Source organism: Leuciscus leuciscus (assembly GCF_965113295.1).
Source record: "Leuciscus leuciscus genome assembly, chromosome: 14".
Taxonomy (NCBI): Eukaryota; Metazoa; Chordata; class Actinopteri; order Cypriniformes; family Leuciscidae; genus Leuciscus; species Leuciscus leuciscus.
Genome location: NC_138738.1, coordinates 16,701,976 through 16,721,291, shown reverse-complemented (window position 1 = coordinate 16,721,291; position 19,316 = coordinate 16,701,976). Strand labels below are relative to the sequence as shown.

At 37.7% G+C, this 19,316-nt stretch overlaps 1 protein-coding gene across 1 annotated transcript in view; it reads right to left on the bottom strand.

Annotated features, from left to right (window-relative positions):
* Positions 1 to 19,316, bottom strand: part of pde4ba (phosphodiesterase 4B, cAMP-specific a) — a 166,609-nt gene that overhangs the window by 128,623 nt on the left and 18,670 nt on the right. Inside the window, exon 2 of the mRNA XM_082136031.1 lies at positions 3,339 to 3,434. Coding sequence (XP_081992157.1) covers positions 3,339 to 3,380 — 42 coding nt within the window. The 5' untranslated portion in view covers positions 3,381 to 3,434. The remainder of the gene's footprint in view (positions 1 to 3,338; positions 3,435 to 19,316) is intronic.

Genomic DNA, 19,316 nt, shown 5'->3' with positions numbered 1-19,316 from the left:
AGCAGGGGGACCCACCAAAACTCCATCCATGTGCCTTTTTTCTCCAAAAAGTTATCCCGGCGGAACAGCTGTATATATTCTTCACTGTGGACTGTCTTCTTATTGGCACTGTAAATAAATTCCACCTTGCAAGAAGTGCTTATGCGAGTGCGCCATCCTTTCTACATCCCAGAATGATAAAGCGAAACTTAATCTTGCATTGGTTTCATATGGATTACATAAACAAAGAATAGTTGTTTTTGATATTAATTACTTAAAGGGCACCTATTATGACCCTTTTCACAAGATGTAAAATAAGTCAAGTCAAGTCAAGTCAAGTTTATTTGTATAGCGCTTTTCACAATACAGATTGTATCAAAGCAGCTTCACAGTATTAAATTAAAATAATACAACAAAGTTTGTTTCAAGAGGAATTTATTGATTGATAAAATTAAATTAAATATCCCCAAAATATCCCCAACTGAGCAAGCCAAAGGCAACAGTGGCAAGGAACCGAAAAACTCCATCAAGTGACCTAATGGTGTCCTAAAACTCCATCAGGTGACCTAATGGAGAAAAAAAAAACCTTGGGAGAACCCAGGCTCAGTCGGGGGCCAGTTCTCCTCTGGCATTTATGAGCTAGAGGCCGGATTGTAGTTTGAACTGTAGGATTATATGAATGCCTGGCTGAAGAAATGCGACTTTAATCTAGTTAATAAGTCTCTGATGTCCCCAGAGTATGTATGTGAAGTTTTAGCTCAAAATACCCAACAGATATTTTTTTACAACATGTTTAAATTGTCATTTTTTGGGGCTCAGAAAAACGCGCTGTTTTAGTGTGTATCCCTTTAAATGCAAATCAACTGCTGCTGCCGGCCCAGGGGGCGGAGCCTCAAGAGCTCGCGCTTCAGTCAGGACAATCTCATCTGATAATATCAAAACAGAAACTCTCAGTAGCGTGTTCATTTTGACTCGGAGTCGGACAATAATGCCCACAGCGCCAGAGAATATATACTGTATGGAGATTAAACAGGTATAGTTTAACTTAATTATGGTTATAACTTATTTGTCATCTGCTTTTATCCACTATTAATACATGCCTGCTGTAGCAGACCTCGTCCGAATGATGACCAAAATATACTGATGAGTTCAATGAAGTTTATTGTACATCACACAAAAGATGAAGCGTTGGTTTTACTCCAGAGAATCACTGTAAGAACAGCTAAATAAACACAGTATAAGATGTAAGCATTAAAGTCTTATCCATAAACTCTCTCTCTCTCCCTTTCATTATCATGGAACTTACACAGCGAAGTACACAAAACACTCGTTACAACTAACAGCAAACAAATATATACACACCTTTTCAGTCTGTGCTTAATAAACTGGTACACTGTAAATCCGTAAAACTATTCGATGAGCTGTCATAAAGTGCGCGCTGTCACTTTCATTTCTGCCGTGGTCAGTAACGTTAGGCCTATCGCTCCGGAGAGTGTAATCTGGATCACGAACAGTTGGTACAGATCCATCCTCGAGTAAGAACGAGAGTAAATGAAGACTGATATGTTCATTCTGACATCCAACAACAAAACACCTCAATCGCTTAGGAGACATTCTTGTCTACAGCTGCTCATGCGTCGAACAATGGCGGACTGTGTCCAGCTCACTCAGGGCGGGTCTATGCTCAAACTGAAGTGTCACTCAACAGTCGTGGGAGGGGCCTGCACAATTCTACGTCACATTGCGCTGAATCTGAGAACAGCTCATTCTGAGACAGTGCTTATGATTTATTGAGATTGTAAAAAAAAAACACTGGGTGGATTTTTATCATTCTAGGGTGGTTTTGCTCACACACTGCCAACACACATTTATGTTCAAACACCATGTAAAAGTGAATTTTGCATAATAGGTGCCCTTTAATTTAAAAGTGGATACTTCAAGCTTTCTAAAGACATCTCATATGTCTGTGTGGCAGTTACAGTTTGTTTTCTTCAGAATGGACTTCACTGAGAGAGAGAGATGGCAGAACCCGCATCATGTTTGTTTTATTATTTTTGCGAAAAGCACAACATTTTGTTTTTATTATGAGTGTATAAAAATAAAAGTAGACACTTAACAGTTTCGAATGATGTATAACACTTATCTGTTCGACAAAAATCGACTGAGTAATTTGAGTCTCTTTCGCACTGATAAGAAAAACAGCGAGGTGGTCGTGCCGGTAGAATGAGCCCTAATGCCTAGAGGCGAAGCTTGACCGTGTGCCTCGTAGGCTAGGGTGATGGCATCCCTCACCCAATGCGACATTGTCTGTATCGGAGCCCCCCGGTTACGGCCCCCATGACAAATTAAAAGCTGTTCTGACTTAAACCACTGGGTAGTACGGTGGATGTAAATCTGAAGAGCACTAACTGGACACAATAAGTGGAGTTTCTCCTGCTCCGGCGTAATGAACGGCGGAGGACAGAAGGCTTCAAGAATGACCAGATGCATGGTCGCAAATGGAACTTTAGAAAGATAGTCGGGGGCAGGGTGCAAAATAGCCTTGACCAGTCCAGGGGCAAAGTCTAAGCAGGATAGTGAAATCGACAGAGCATGTAAATCCCCAATTCTCTTTAGTGACGAGTTAGCCATAAGGAAAACCCTCTTAAGAGTAAGAAGCTTGACTGGCGCTGACTCTAGTGGTTCAAAGGCGTTGTCCCACAAGGGAACTTTCACTCTGACGGGTGGTCTCAGTCACCAAGCTCCATGAATGAAGTGGGCGATCAGAGGGCGTTTCTCTACTGAAACCCCGTCAGTCAGAGCTTGGCAAGCAGAAATGGCGGCCACAAATACTCTGAGAGTAGCAGGACATATGCCTGACAATCTGACAAACAACTACAGTAAATGTGACCATAAGTGTATAATATATAATATGTTATTCAGAACACAACTATTAACACTCATAAAGACTTGTTGCCATCTAGTGGTAAAACGATGTAACCTGCATAAAGGATCAATGAAAAATCACCACCAAGCGAACAGACGGAAAGTTTTCTGGAACGCACGAATAAAACTCTTCTGCACTGACCAATCGATGTATGACATCAAAGTACCGCGAGAGCGTTTAGAGAGCAGATGGCTCCGTATGCTTTTGACTAAATGTCATCACTTTTTGGTAAAGAGTGATGTTCTGCCAATCAAATTTGAGGTCCGGAACTAATTGTGGAAAAAATTACTCTAAAATATTAATTGCACAAAACCAATTAAATAATTCCAAAACGCCGCTCAATGCTGCACATGACCAATCAGGATAAAATATTCCAAAGAGCTGTTAGTCATTTTTGAAAATATGTGATTCCATATTCCCAGAACTTACTCACCTCATTAGGTGACACAGTTAGAACGCTCCGGCTCTTCCTCATCTTCTGTTAAGTTTTCCTCTGCCTGTCTTGCACAGGCCTGCTCCGCTGACACTCCTGCACAAAACAACACAAACCCACACAATCATCAGAAAAGACATTTGACCTTGCTTGCTCGTGAGAGATGCCTCAGTATAAAGTTAAGATGGAGAGTCTTTCTTTATTCTTCTGTGAGTGATAGAGAGAGCAGCAGAGTTTGTCTGCAGTCTGACAGTGACAAGCATCTCTTAAACCCTTGCAGTAACCTCTTTATCAGCTTTTACACTCAATATTTTTTTTTCAGCCTGTCTAAACTGACTTGCAAAAACGATTTCAAAAAGAGATCCCTGTAGAGAGACTGTTTTTTACATCCCTTGTGCATGATGCTCCTGGGTCACTTATAATAGCGAAAATGAAAATAAAAGCGTGTTCCAGAAATGTTATGTTAGTGTTATCACTTGCAATCACTTTCAAATGAGGCTGGTCTCTTTTAATTTGACAGTAAAAAGATGTTACCTTAAATTTGATTGCCTTAAGTTTGATTTATGTTATGCAGTTGGAAGACTATTTTGTGTTTAATGTTATTTTTTATAATTATTTTTCTTTATTAATTGTATCTGTATTATTATTCTTTATTAGTATTCATAATCAGTTGTATTATCTTATGAAGTTTAAAATGCATGAGTTAGACTATAGATTGCATGGACACATGTGTTTAAGGATCATATTTTAGACACAGGGAGGGGAGCTAGTTGGCATGTTCTTTACAAGGAAAGGAATGTTTCTCAACTGATGCAAATGTACCACAAATGTATACACTGAGGAATAGTTTCTTAATATGGAAAGTGCATTGTACCATGTGTAAGCACGAGGTATACGTTCCATTTTTAAACATAAGCAACATGTTTTTCTACCTTACAAGGAAGTTGTTAGTCCCAGAGTGGTGTATATAAGCTCAATCTTACTGTTAGGGGGTGAGGGAGGAGAAACACAGAGAAACCATTTTCAGATGGCATGATGGGGTAAGGGGATAGATAAATGGGGAACAGAGAAATCTGGAATGAAGACCACCTCTCATGTAGCCTTATTGTTGCCTGTTTCTCTCTGTCTGATACATGTATACAAATAATAAATAAGAGATCGCTTGGCAAAATATCTGGTGTAGCTTCCATGATTCAACAATAATAGGGACAAGCATGATTTTCAAATCTACACAACAAAAATGATAACAAAGATACAAATGCTTCGCAAAATATCATCATTCATTCTCTCCCATACATATTAATTAATAATTCTATCCCAGGTTGATGAATAACTTCCAGTCAATTCTTACCATTTTATGAGTACATCTTACTGAATCATGCTGTTCACATAAATGCCCAGGTGATTCTTATGGAATGTTCTGTAAAGTGTCACATACTGGTGGTTAAAGTAATCACACAATGCATGAAAACCCAAACAAATGCTTTATTAAGCCACAAAGACAGACACAGATCACAGGTGAAAACAACACACAACCACATGAAATAAAGACAATACCAGAATGAACAAGCTAGTGACTATTCAGGACTAAACGGAACCACCAGAAACAAACATAAGAGTAGCGTATCAGTAGTGGTGTTCATTTTGTCCCGGAGTCGAACAATAATGCCTACAGAGCCAGAGAATATATGCTATATGGAGATAGAACAGGTATAGTCTAGTTTAATTATTTTTCATCTTGCTTTTATCCACTATTAGTACAAGCCTGTTGTAGCAGAACGCATCCGAATGATGGCCAAACATATACTGATGAGTTCAATGTACATTTGACCGTGTTTATTGTACATCACACAAAAGATGGAGTGTTAGTTTTACTTCAGAGAATCACTGTAAGAGTTGAATAAACACAGTATAAGAAGTGCACGCTCTCACTTTCATTTCTGCCGTGATCAGTAACTTTGGTCCTATCGCTCCGGAGACTTTAAGCTGGCCTGTAAGAACAGTTGTACAGATCCATCCTCGAGTAACAACGAGAGTAAATGAAGACTGCTATGTTCATTCTTACATCCAACAACAAAACACCTCAATCGCTTAGGAGACATTCTTGTCTACAGCTGCTCTGGCGTCGAAACAATGGCGGACTGTGTACAGCTCACTCGAGGCCGCTAAAACTGCAGTGTCCGTCAACAGTCGTGGGTGGGGCTTGTGCAAAAGTACGTCACATATTGCCCTGAATCTGAGAACTGCTTGTTCTGAGACAGTGCTTATGATTTATGGGGATTTACAAAAAAAGCACTAGGTAGATTTTCATCATTATTGGGTGGTTATGTACAAACACTACCAACACACATTTATGTTCAAACGCCATGTAAAAGTGAATTTTGCATAATAGGTGCCCTTTAAGTCTGTGTTCTCTTGTAAATCCGTCAGCCACTTCTGTGCCAAGCTCAATCCTCAGCCACTGAATACGACGGCCAGTCCAGAATAGTCCAGCCCGCAGGGAATTTGGAATTTGGCAGCTGTCTCTCAACAGCTGAAAGCCTGAAAAGACTCCATAACCACTTTCTATTGATTTGACCTCTGCTTTCTTACCTTGTCTGTTTTATGTGCTTTCAGCCGCCTGGTCATACTGACATTAACCAGAGAAGGATTTAAATGCCCTGCCGGGTCTAATGGTAAGTAAGAGCTCACTTTACATATTGCCTCTGTCACTGACTTCATTGAATTGGGTGAATATGTGGCGTGTAAAGAAGTCTCTGGCAGTATATGTCTTTTATTTGACAGTCACTCATACTTCGTCAAGGATTCTCACGCTGCATCAAGGATTGCGCCCTGAAGCACGTGTGAAATCAGTCCAATGGCGTGACGGGACGTCATGACCTGGAAGCTATAAAGCTAAGCCAGACCATACAATGTCAGCTTTTTATGGGCCGAAGCAAGGCCCAGTCCCAAATGGCACACTTCATATGCACTTTCGGTCTTTTGGACTTACAATGGCTGCCGCGTGCGTGTGTCCGTTAAGTCCATGAGACTGTAGGGTGTCCCTGTCCCATTTGTCATTTTAGGCCTCAGAAGGGTGATCGCGAGCGCCCCCTTTGTGGTCGATATGCGCCCTCGATGCGCACTTTTGCCGAGCCCGCACTGATGCGGGCTCCGCAGCAGACTACTACCCGACAGTCAAAGCGGCATTACGTCACGAAAGTACGGACTCGTAGGAAGACCACGAGTGCTTATTGTACCATTTGGGACAGGGCCCAAGTCGATCACAGGCCCACCGGAAGTATGGCTAGGTGACGCAGCGTCTCGTTCCCTTTTCAGGGAACAAAGGTTACAGTCGTAACTGAGACATTTTCCAAGAATATTATAGGCTTTATTTATTTTTATTTTTTTAAATAAAAAATCACCCACCAATTCTACATTTAATCAATATTTCATTGTGTTGCTGAAATTTGTTAATGTTTTCCAATTTAGGATTTGTTCAATATTAGTATTGATTAGTATTTAGTATTGATTATTCGTTTATATATATATATATATATATATATATAAAACACTTCACACAACTACGGAAACACATTTCAGCCTCAACGTAAAAAAATAAAACAGGTAATTATGATTAAAAAAAATTACATTTGTAGATTTGAAATGAGAAATTAAGGTGTGAGACATAAAATCACTTTTACGAGAAACAAACAATTACAAGAAAAAAAAAATCACATTTAAGGGAGACATATTTCATGATATAAATATCTTGAAGGTCTAAAGTGGTCTACTACAGTCTACATTTTAACTAGACTGTTATCAGTAGCTCTTGAAATAAAAGTCACAGGAGTTTGACAAACCTATCCATTCAAAGAATGGATGCACATTCACTGCGCATCAGAAAAAAACATCAGCTCCACAGACACTTCACAGGCTGAGGGCCTAAATACCTATTTACCTATTCACCTCTCCCCATTCAAAGAGTAAATGAATGATAAATGTGTTCTAATATAATACTGTAGCAGCTGCAATCCGCACAATCACCAGCACACAAAAGAAATTGTGTGAGTCACTGCCAGCTAAATTACCATCCCCATTAAATCAATATACGCCCCCCTACTAATTACAAAGCCTTAATGTACAGATGCAGCATGAATATGTCAGTATCTGTGGATCTCAAATCCTGTTTTCCTTCACATTTTATGTTCTCCCATAGACCTTGAACTCAAATCGTTTGTTCTCTGGTTTAATAAAAATAAATTCATTTTGCATGGATTCCTATTGTTTTAGTCATTGTATTCATATTTAATTAAGCAACAAACTATTCAATATTTTCATTTACTATGTGGCTACATTACATAATTTGCATTTATTTATGTATTTATTTCTCATCTTCTCAAACATCTAAATGAGTTTTTCCTTGCCACTATTTTTTGTAAAGCTGCTTTAGAATAATAAGCATATTTAGAAGCACTTCACAAATCAATTGAATGGAATACTAAATAAGATTTAGTTTTTCTTCGACCTAAAAGTCAAGTTTGTTGTTTTGCTCTTTGCTTGCTTGCTCACTTTGCTACAACGTTGAGTTAAAACAGCATTACATGCACTGACGAGTCTATTCTCATTAGACAATAACATAAAAGGGTTATAATATTTGAGACGTCCTTTGGGCAACAGCACAATCTGGTCCCACTGCTGTCGTTTTGTTGTTCTTCTGTGAAAGGCTCTGACATCCTGATAATAATTACTGTGACTAAAGTTCTTCTTTTGCCAGATGTTTTGACATCTGACAGACAGCAAGTATAATGCCCCTTCAAGCAAAAATACATATTCTAAGACAGAGTGTTTCAGTGGTTAAACACAATTAGTTACAGTCCATTTGCATGCAGCAGAGTGACAACACTGAAAGAAAACTTGTTTCTAGGAGACAGTGTTCAAGTATTTATTGTTACCATACCATTATTACATTATAAAACACATGTCAACAATATAAGCCAATCTGAAGAACAATGTTTTGCTTCATAGAGCATAGTGATTAAATAAACCCTGTCATCTGGTACATCCCAGTTGAGTTTGGCAATTTACTGTGCTCAATTTCTGTTTTGGGGAGGAGTGCTGGGCACAACCTAACGCAGGGTTAAATGTAACACGGACCTTTTGCATAGTTAGTCAGGGTCAAGCAGGTTGTGTTTCCGCTTATTTTCTCTCGCTGCCAGAAAACATTTGGAAGTAAGGGAATTGATGATATACAGCTTCTGACAAATAGTGAAAAACTACTGGAGCAGAAATCCTTGTATTCAGGTAAAGCTACACACTTTTTGTTGCTATGCTATACTTCCTTGTTGATTTGTGTCTTTTGTATCATAGGGAACATTCCCATGACAATGTTTAGTGAGAGTCACGCACACTCATATGAGCATCAAAACAAACAGATAATGATTACGGTTGGATAAAGGTTCTTTAGCGTTTAATCTGTCCTAATGATATAAACTCAATTTAAATGAACTCCTAGTCACTGAGCTGCTCTCCCCTCCAGTGAGGCAATTTAGGTTTCCTTAATAACCTGTGTCTGTAGCAGGGGATTTCTTCAGTAAAGCAATAATCCAGAGTGGAAGAAGGGAAATGGCTTACATGTATCAGGGATTATCAGCATTTCTGTTGAGCTTTATAACTAGGAGGGAACACAGACTAGATGGATGGATGGATGGATATATTGATTGATTGATTTACACTGGATAGATAGATAGATATAGACAGACAGATAGACAGACAGATAGATAGATAGATAGATAGATACAGTAGATAGATAGATAGATAGATCCTGTTTTTCCTTGTACCTTGTTTATCGCCATAGTTACCCTCATTAGTTCCCATGACATCAAATCACCAACACCTGTCCCTCGTCAGCCCCTTGTTAACCTGTCTATTTAAACCTCTGTGCTTCAGTTGTTGTTTGTTGTTGTTACACTGAATCTCTGAGTGTAATTGCTGATTTTATATATCTTGGTTTTTGGATTCTCTGTCTGTCTTGTGGATTACACTTTTTGCCTGTGTTTCCTGCCTTGTTGTTTATTTGGATTGAGTGTTTTGACCCATTACCTGCTGTTTTGATTACGATTCTGGACTGTCCTATTAAATGCTGCATTTGGCTCTTCACTTAAGTCTCGGAACAGTTTGTAACAGAAACCTCACCATGTACAGATCCAGCAACCGAGTAAGACCCGGATATACCATTATACCATGGATCCAGCAGTTTGTCTAGTCTGCCTTCGTCAGGGAACTCCCTCGCTCAATGAATGAATCAATGAATGAATCAATGAATTAATCAATCAATCAATCAATCAATCAATCAATCAATCAATTATATATAGGACCACATTCAGAACTTCCTAGGTATTGCTAATTTCACTGACCTTCCAGACTGTGCTCTTATTGATTTAAGTTATGGACTCAACAACCATTACAATCCACACTGATCCGTGATGGTGCTCTCCGGTGGCTCCGGTTGCCACACCAGAACCACACAGCTTGTGAATATTAGATGCTTCATTAAAAAAATTCTGCTTTAGTGTTTCAGTAGGAAATAACCAAATCCAAACCTTTCTCTTCCAAATATTGTCATAAGATTTTTGTAGAACAAGTACTGCAACAGATGGTATGACCCACACAGAGCCCTGACCTCAACCTCGTCGAGTCAGCCTGGAATTACACAAAGAGACTGAAGCAAGTGAGGGAAAAATGCCAGCCAAAATCCATAGATGAAGCATGAGAAAGTTTCTAAAATGCTCAGCTCAAAAACCTACCAGCAAATTACCTTAAAAGTGTACTGCTTTGAAGGCACCAAATATTATTTTGATTTAGAGATTAGAAGTTCAGTGATAAATATTATTCATGGTGATTGCAAATATCCTTATTTACAGCATCATTTGCACAGTACTGCACTTCTTTTCTACTTTTGGTGGACTTTTAGTTCTTTCAAAGAGAGTAAAATGAGAATGTTATTTGCTGAAATTGAAAATAACAGTTTTATCAAGCTGTTCACAATGCCATTACGTTCTTCCAAGCCCTTTAATCAGGTAATTGAAGCATCCTAACTTCTTGATTAGAAATTCTCTTTTGGTCAAAGCTTATTTATTTTTTAAAGTGTGGTTGATGGTCAGCCATGGAACACAGTTTGCTTTAACCGAGCCCAGATAACATCCCTCAAAGGAAGCCTGAAACTCAGAAAGCTATGCTTGTGGCAAATGCTTTTACATCACACAGTGTGAGCGGTGAGCCAAAACCATATCAAAGAACAAGAACAAACAAGCAACAGCAAGGAACAGATGCTGTACTGTTATATGGGCAAAACTTATTAATAGAAAAGTTAAGACTTTGAAAAAAAAAAGTGACAAAGATTGGAAAGGCAAATTTTTTCGAGCACCAACTGTCATTGTTTCTCACTTAGTACTCTGCAAACTCAATGCCTGCACACAGAGGAGGCACAAACATCAATTACAGAGCAACGGCAATGTTACAGCGCAGGAGCTTGTTAAACACACAAACAAGGGCTCCAGGACTCAGGAGGAAATAAGTTTGTTAAAGCAGTCCCTGAGCATATCATACAGCTTATCTAATTTCTAAGGTGTCATCATCCGATCTGTTAAATAATGAATGAGAGACTTATTGCACCCAGTGGGTCTGTACCTTTTAAAGTCTTCCCTATAGGACAGAAACAAGTTCCTGGACGTCAGAAGAACGTAGGAATCAATGCATATGAAGGTACCATGGAAAATGTCCTGTTTGCTCTATCTGATCTGTTGCGTGCAACGGATTCCCAGCTGACGTAATGTCACCACCAGATACCAGTCACACTGGCATTCTGCTCTCAGGTGGGACATGGTGAATAAACACTTATTTTGCTTCTCCAAACTGGAGTTCTGAGTACAGAAGTTCAGAACAGCTATCTGAGGAACCAATACCAAGAATTTACTTAACTGCGTCAGGCTTAGTTTTTGATTAGGTAGACACATGCTTTCTAATTAAAAAGCAAAATACAAGCGAAAAAATCAAACTTTTTTTTTTTCTTCAAGGAATATTAATTCTGAGCTTTTGCCATGGGATCAAGGTTTGGCTGGTTAGCATGACACCGTTAGCCCAACACAATCTCATGGTAATCCGTAACTATTTTAGATTTTTGCCAAATTGGTGGGTAATTTGTATGTATTCGTACGATCTCATTCTTACATTTTCATATGATCTTCTTACGTTCCAATGACGGGTATGTTTAGGGGTGGGGTTAGGGGTGGACCTTCATGCTTACTTTTTTCTAATAATCGTACATTTGTGTATGATTCACATCGAACAAATTCATATAAAATTGCAACCTCGTAACATAGTTATGTTTTCCTGTGAGAGTCAGGCATTCATTATTAGGGCGTCACACATAACATGGCTAACAAGTCGGATACATAACATGGAAGTCAAAACAACAATTAACCCAAATAACTACATCTGCACTCAAAATGCGGAACATTTTTGATATAAATTGATATCACTTATTCATACATTTGAACACAACTAAATGTTTTTACATAAAGCAAACCGAGTTCGGATGACTAACTTTACAGATTTTTCCTACATCAAACCATTAAAATGATTGAAATGCAGCATATAAAATTAAAATAACTTGCAAAATAATTCATTATAATTCACTACTGACTTACTTTCTGCTCACTGATCTCTCTCTATATAGATTATACATTTTATTTGACATGATCTATATTACAGATCAGTGTTTGACACTCCAACATCACAACAAGGCAACTTATGCATTATATACAGTTACACCATGCACGCTGCATTTACTGTATGATGTGAAACGTGCACCCTTGCCTTGATTGAAAAAATTAATCCTCAAGTAAAATGATGGGCACTACAAACACTGTGAACATATGTCTTAAGTATAACATGGCAACAAGCACTTCAGCATTATTTATGGTGACAATGTTATTTTGCCTCTCTGTCATTTCTGATAAGCACTTCTCTGTTTGAATAAGCAATGTGAGTGAGATGCCAGAGGTCAGTGCTGTCTGTTTGTCTTTAAGCATCTTTGCTCGTGTTCAGATGAGCAGAAGGAGAAATCTGCTTGTTAAGTTGTGATGTAACTAATACCAGTTACACCAGTACCAGGTCCAAGCTTTCCACTCTGTTTCAATGGAAAATACATTCTCAACAGCCTTTTATGGGCACTATTTGTTTATAGCATACATTTAAGCTAAGATTTTAAAAACTCACTGTGTATACTACAGTCTCTGGAATCACGGCATCCTGATATTTTGACGATTCAGAAAAGATGAATCACTATCATGGTCAACAGAGATTTCAGTATGGACATAAAAGTTAGGATATACAGTATTTCCGTACTAAAGCACATAGTGAGGGTATATTAGCACTGTTTGTTGTTTGCTTTTGGAATCTGATAGAGTGCATGGCTCAGAAACATTGGTAGGCAATTTGTTTTAGAAACACTTTTTGTTATACTGGTTGAAACTCTCTTCACATCCTGATAGCAGTGGTTCAAATATTAAAACATGTACATACATTTTCTGCTGAAGTCTCAGGACCAAAAAATGTTTGTCCAATCATTGCATTTCACTGCCAGTCAACATATGTATTTCCATAACTCCACACACCCTGCTCACGCCAACATCACACATCATCAGTGCGTTCCGTAAGGCTATGCAGAGTTGTAGACAAACAGCCCCAAAACCAAACAGCAGTCGCCTTTTACAGTTCCTACTGAACCAAAACAATGAGCTTATGTAGTGTTAACAGCATGGCAACCCGCGAAATTCTGCCCTGTTCACGTCCTCAGACTCGGATTGATGCGTTTCTATGTCAACACTATCAACGCCGAAATGAATCTGCAGCAGTCAGGTGGTACAAGTAAGAGCTCTGCTTTTTTGCAATCATTATTATTGTAATGTTATGTGCTTTGAGAAATTAGGTAATTTAACGCTGTCTCTCGTAACACTTTGCAGAATCTGCTGTGTGCATTCATGTGTTTTGGAGGAGGTGAGGCTTTCAAGACGCTTTGAAGGGAGGGTGGGATCTCATACTTTCAAAGCTAACTTGCTATTGCTAGCCTCTCCGCAATTGCCTACCCTACCTTTAATAGACTGGTGCACTTCATGTGAAGAGCACTATTTGTGTGCCTCCAGTGTCTGTTAACAGACACCACAGCACTTATGACAGATGAGAAGTAAAGAAAATTGGCACAACATCAGTCTAGCACACATGCATTCCAGTGGTGAGCAGTAACTTCTTTAACCAAGATAGAGGTGATGTATTAAACTTCTATGACACTAATTGGCACCTTGCAAAATAACAGGAATAAAGCATATTTTCAAACAACCTTTCAAATGCCCCTTACATGCCCTTTCACCCATTCCGCCTCTCCAAACTCAAACATCACAAGCACAGCTCTTGTCTGCATGTCTCAAGCAGGCTACTTTTAATAAAAGGTCCAACATAATAGGAATACTTTTAGCTGTGTTGTAAGCAAACACTCTGTCCAGAGCAAACGCAGGCATCTTGCTTATAATAACGTTTCTGCACCAAGCGCATTTTTGACATGACGCGCCACGACTGTTTGAGATGGTCTACACTGGACACATCAAAATAAACATTATAAACTAATACAATTTGTCTCTCTGAACGGGTGCATCGTGATGTTGTATGGTATTGAAGCATCCATTGTAGCGTGTTGCACTTCTATAACCAAAGCTGAATGTGTTTTCCCATGTAACACATCAACCATGGTCCCACACCAGCTAAACAACCTCTGGCTCAGCCTGCTACAATAGCCATGCCCAGCTGGAAAGAGATTGACAGATCTGAGCGGGCCGCTCTCAGTGTTTTGATGGTGCCTGGAGGCTCAATGTTTATACTATTGAGGGAGACAAACCCATGAATGGCATAGTAATAGTAGACAATGAACAATAAACTGGTTTAAGAATGTATTTTAACATAAAAAAAAAAATCTTACATCACTTTTAACTTTAACAATCATTCATTTGAATGGAAATTGCTTATTAATATTCCTGAAAACTGAAAATGGACATCCCTAGTCATAATATTTCATATACACTTTATAGTAATATAAATACTAGGCCTACACGATTTGTTTGGAGGGTTTTTAGAAATTTTCTGTCACAGCTCTGAACAGGACTGAACAACTGAATACATACTTTTTTAACAAAATCCTTCCTCATTTTATTATAATATCTCTAAATTAAATTGGTGCATGTATCAGTTTTCTTCTTCTATGCAGCTGTGCCTTTTCTCCATGCCTAGCTGAGCCCTTTATTATAGGGATGCACCGATAGGATTTTTTTTTTTGCCGATGCCGATTTCAACAAACAACTACTGGCCGATACCGATACCGATATTTGTCACTTGCATACAATACTATACATTACTAGCTAGTTTATTTCTGCACCAAATTATTTTCACTGAACATGGATTGGATCCATTTACATTCATCTGACCAACATTATAAGAGAGGCACAAAGTAAGATAAAAAAAATACAATAAGACAACATGACAACCTTCAGAGGTGATTTTTGCTGTCCAATATTTCTTTAATTTAAATTTTTTTTTTCTGTGGTTTTTACTCCCTGGTAAGTTTCAAGGTCCTTGCTCAGTAGCCGCTTTAGCACAACAATTGATGGAATCACATCCGCCGCAGATGCTCCAGGTGCACTCATCTCCCTTGTTAGTTGCTCAAATGGGTAAAGAATAGACACAGTGGGCAGAACATAATCTGCACTATAAGCCACGATTGCTTGCTTTTGATCCAAGAGGCTTCTCAGCATATAAAAAGTACTGTTCCACCTTGTTGAAACATCTTGCTGGTTGCATTCCCAACTGAGTTTGGACACTGTGTAAGTGCGAGTATGCAAGAGGGGAATGCTTTAAGTGGCCTACTATTCGTCTGCATTTTGCTATCACGTCAGATATGCTCCGTTGACATAACAAGCCCTCGTTGACAGCTAATTGTAATGTTAGCTTTTAAAATTGCCTTTGTAATTTTTCTTGCATTGTCTGCACGGACCTTGAATTTGTCGATTGTCAACGTATCAAGCATTGTGTTGAATGTTAAAGAGATCGCCTCAGCGGTGTGTGAACCCGTAAATTCTTGTGCGTGCAGCAATATTTTTTGCAATTTGAAATCTTTATCAATCCATTGCCCAGTGAGACTGAGCATACAGGTAGGGCTTACATCAGAGCTTCGGTTGTAAAACTGATGGCTGAAATATCAGTGGCCAAGAGCTTGTGTATATGCGCAGCTACAACATTGTACATGTCTGGCAGGCACATGTCTGAAAAATATCGCTGACTAGGTAGGGAGTAACGTGGCTCAAGGTGTTCAACAAGCCTCCAAAACCCCACGTCTTCAACAACGGAAAATGGCTGATCGTCCAGTGCGATAAATTCCATATGTTTGGGGGTAATGCCCTTTGCTTTGATGCTTTCTTGAGTAAACTTTTTGACTTTTTCAAATACCTGAGCCACAGAGGGTGTCAGAACACTGGGAGGCGCCAGTTTTTTCTTGGCAGCACTGAGGAACGCAGCATGCTGTTCAGGATGCTTTTTCAGGTGGCAGATTAAATTGGATGTGTTGAAATTCTTAGCGGTGCTACCCCCTCTTGATATTTCTGCTGAACACTCGCTGCAAATGCGTAGCAAATTTTTTTTTTTGGTCTTTATCCGAGATTTTGAAAACGGCCCAGACATTTTTATGAGACTCCTATTCAACACGCATTTCTCACGTGAATGTTGAGTGATCATTCATGTGATTTATAACCTTGCATAAAGAGGGTCAACAGAACTGAGCCTGATAACTGTGCAATGAGACTAAGTTGAATTCCTTACATCATCTATGTAGTCAAGTCTCTACTTCCTATGGGCAGACAAATCAATGTTATTTTGACATTAAAATGTTATTAGCATTTTTATTATATATTTATTTAACCTGAAAATTGTGTATTATAAACTTCAAAGTGAAAATAAACAGTGTTAAGTATGGAAGATAGGAACTAATTTTCCTTTCATTTATCTGAACACGAGCAGAAATGCTGAAAAGTGCAAGTAGTCCCAGACAGACAGCACTCATGTTTACAGAAAGAATCATGTTTGCCAGAGATCGTGACAGAGAATGATGCACATTTAGTGATGTTCCATTTAAAAGTTATTAAATGGTTTATCATGTTCTGTAAATGTTGTTAATATAAAAAGCAAGCATATACATGTAATAATAAATGGCTATAATTACCTTAGAAATTGTATAACTTGGTCATTTAGTAGAGGTAGTAGGTGGTATCAGATATAAAAAAATAAAATAAAAAAAGAGGTGATATTGCCTATATTTTTACTCTTTTCTAATAAATCTTATCATTGCGTGTACAAAACTCGACTTATACTGTTCCTATTATCTGTTTCTGCTTTACTCTTTTTTTTTTACTTCAAAATTAAGACATTTTGACTTGAATTGTATCTATTAATTGGAAGCCGTGAAGCATGGCCTTCATAATGAATTTTAAAAAGGAAAACATTCTGAGTATGACTCAACCCTTTAAACTTACAGCATTCACAACTACATGTTGATAGAATGAATTGTATAAGCATGAATGCAGTTGAATGCAGTCAAACTTGAATCAGGTCAGGTTCTTTGATGTACCTTGAAGACCATTACAATGTCCAGTCAGTTTCAAACAGCAAACAATGACATGAAAACTTTAAAACAGAAACCCAGTACAGCAGACGTGACGACTAGGCTAAGTGAATTCAATTTTCATCTAAACATCTTCCAGTTGAAATATACAAATACAAATGCTTTCTCATTCCTAGCTGGAAGGCTTAAAACACTCAAATACTCTTTACAGAGTTTCTGACCCTGCTGTAAAGTGAGCTGAAAATGCATATTTAGACAAAGGCCTACCGCAGCTTTGAGCTAGCCCTCAAACACTCTCATGGTTTCCTGATCCTTGGACATTTCTACACCTCACTGACCTATGGTATAAAAACTGAAAAAGCATATTTAGAGTTATACAATGCAGTTGTTTTGACCTTTATAAATAGCCTTTCCAATAAGTTAGAAGGTTGAAATTTCAGAGCAGACCTCTCTCTATAGTTTGATTAGGCTAAACAGTATCTATATTGAACTCTGAATGAAATGAAATGAAATGAAATGAAATGAAATGAAATGAAATGAAATTAAATTAAATTAAATTAAATTAAATTAAATTAAATTAAATTAAATTAAATTAAATTATTTTAAAAAAAATAATAAATAATAAATAATGAATTTTCTATTAAACTGTGAACAGATGAAAAATAAAGGTAGAATATTTATTACTTGGAAGTCTTGGAATTTTCCTTTTCCTTTTAAATTTTAATTCACAACAGTTAGAAATGATGACCACTGGCATTGACCACAGAGACCACATTGTGTGGGCGATAGAAATTGTAAATATTCTCCTGCCAAACTTCATGTTATGATACATTTAATGTTTGTGTAAACTGTTGATTAATATGTTTTTAATTATTTATATATTTTTATATTTTAATTTAAGAAAAACTTTTAATCACTACACAACTTGGTCTCTGATAAAGAGATATCAGATAAATAATATCTGATAAGATATCTTATTTTATTGATAAAGAACTTGAATATGCCATGGTGCACTGAGAAGTGTCAGGAAACCAGGCATTAAGAAAAATGACTTTGAGCACAATCAATAGAGCACATCCTAAGATTAAACATCCAGAGGCTAAAGTTCTACAGTATGTGCAAAGCTGATGTAGTCTCTGCCCCCAAATGACACCAACTTGTTCATTGACATCTAGTCATGAAAGTAATGCCTTTAGGGCTGTATTTAATTGCATTTCTGAATTTCTCTGCATATTGCATCTGTCATTAGCAGCTACTTGTACGTGTATATTTGTTGCAGCAGATAAAAGGTAAAAAAAACATTGAAATAATTGTGTAAAAATTGCTCATATCATCCTGAACACTAAAAATGCTTGCTGACTGACTAGGGGCCTGTACCATGATGGTAGTTGAACAAACTCAGGGTTGCGAATTGAACATTTAAGCTCACATGTAGTCATTTTGTTCTACTTTATTTTATTAGTCATTTATATTACCTTTATATATTTATTCATTTAAACTCTGCATAATAATAATTGATGAACTAAAATTGTACATGTGTGATCGATTAAGGGTATAATAATTACATAAATAATATCTAAATCATACAAATTTATTATTCTAAATAAGCATTACTAAAAGCCAGACGATTTTGACTTTAAAAATCATTTGCTATGTAGTGACATTTAATTTGGAGTAGAAACAGGTGGAGTGACTTTATCGCATCAGACATGTGTCACTTTGCTCACAGCTGATTGGTCCAAGATCGTTTTGCAACCTATTCCCAGGAACATAACCTGCCCCGGACCAGGTTAGCCGTATGGCGATGAACACTGCTAAAAGCCAAACCACTTTCATAGTGCCTAAAACCCAGGGTTGGCGCAAACTAAACTGAAACATGAAACATCCTGTACCTGGCTAGCCAACTAAACCGGCTTCATGGTATAAGCCCCAGAACACATAAAATAAAAATAGAAAAAACACATAGCTTTTATCTGAGTAATAATTTGAATGATAATAATAATAAACTTTATTTTATATAGCGCCTTTAAAGCAGCTTCTCAAGGCACTTTACACAATAAAAAGAATACAAGGAAAAAAAAATACACAGATAGAAATACAAAGCGTACAAAATAACAACAACAACAAAAACCCACACTGGAATACAAAAAAGTTAAAACCATCAAGAAAATGTTAACCCCCAAAAATTAGTTTTTAGATTAGATTTAAAAAAGCTTAAATTCTCTACTATGAGTTCCAGATTCTAGGATCATAGGATGAGAAAGCCCTGTCCCCTACAG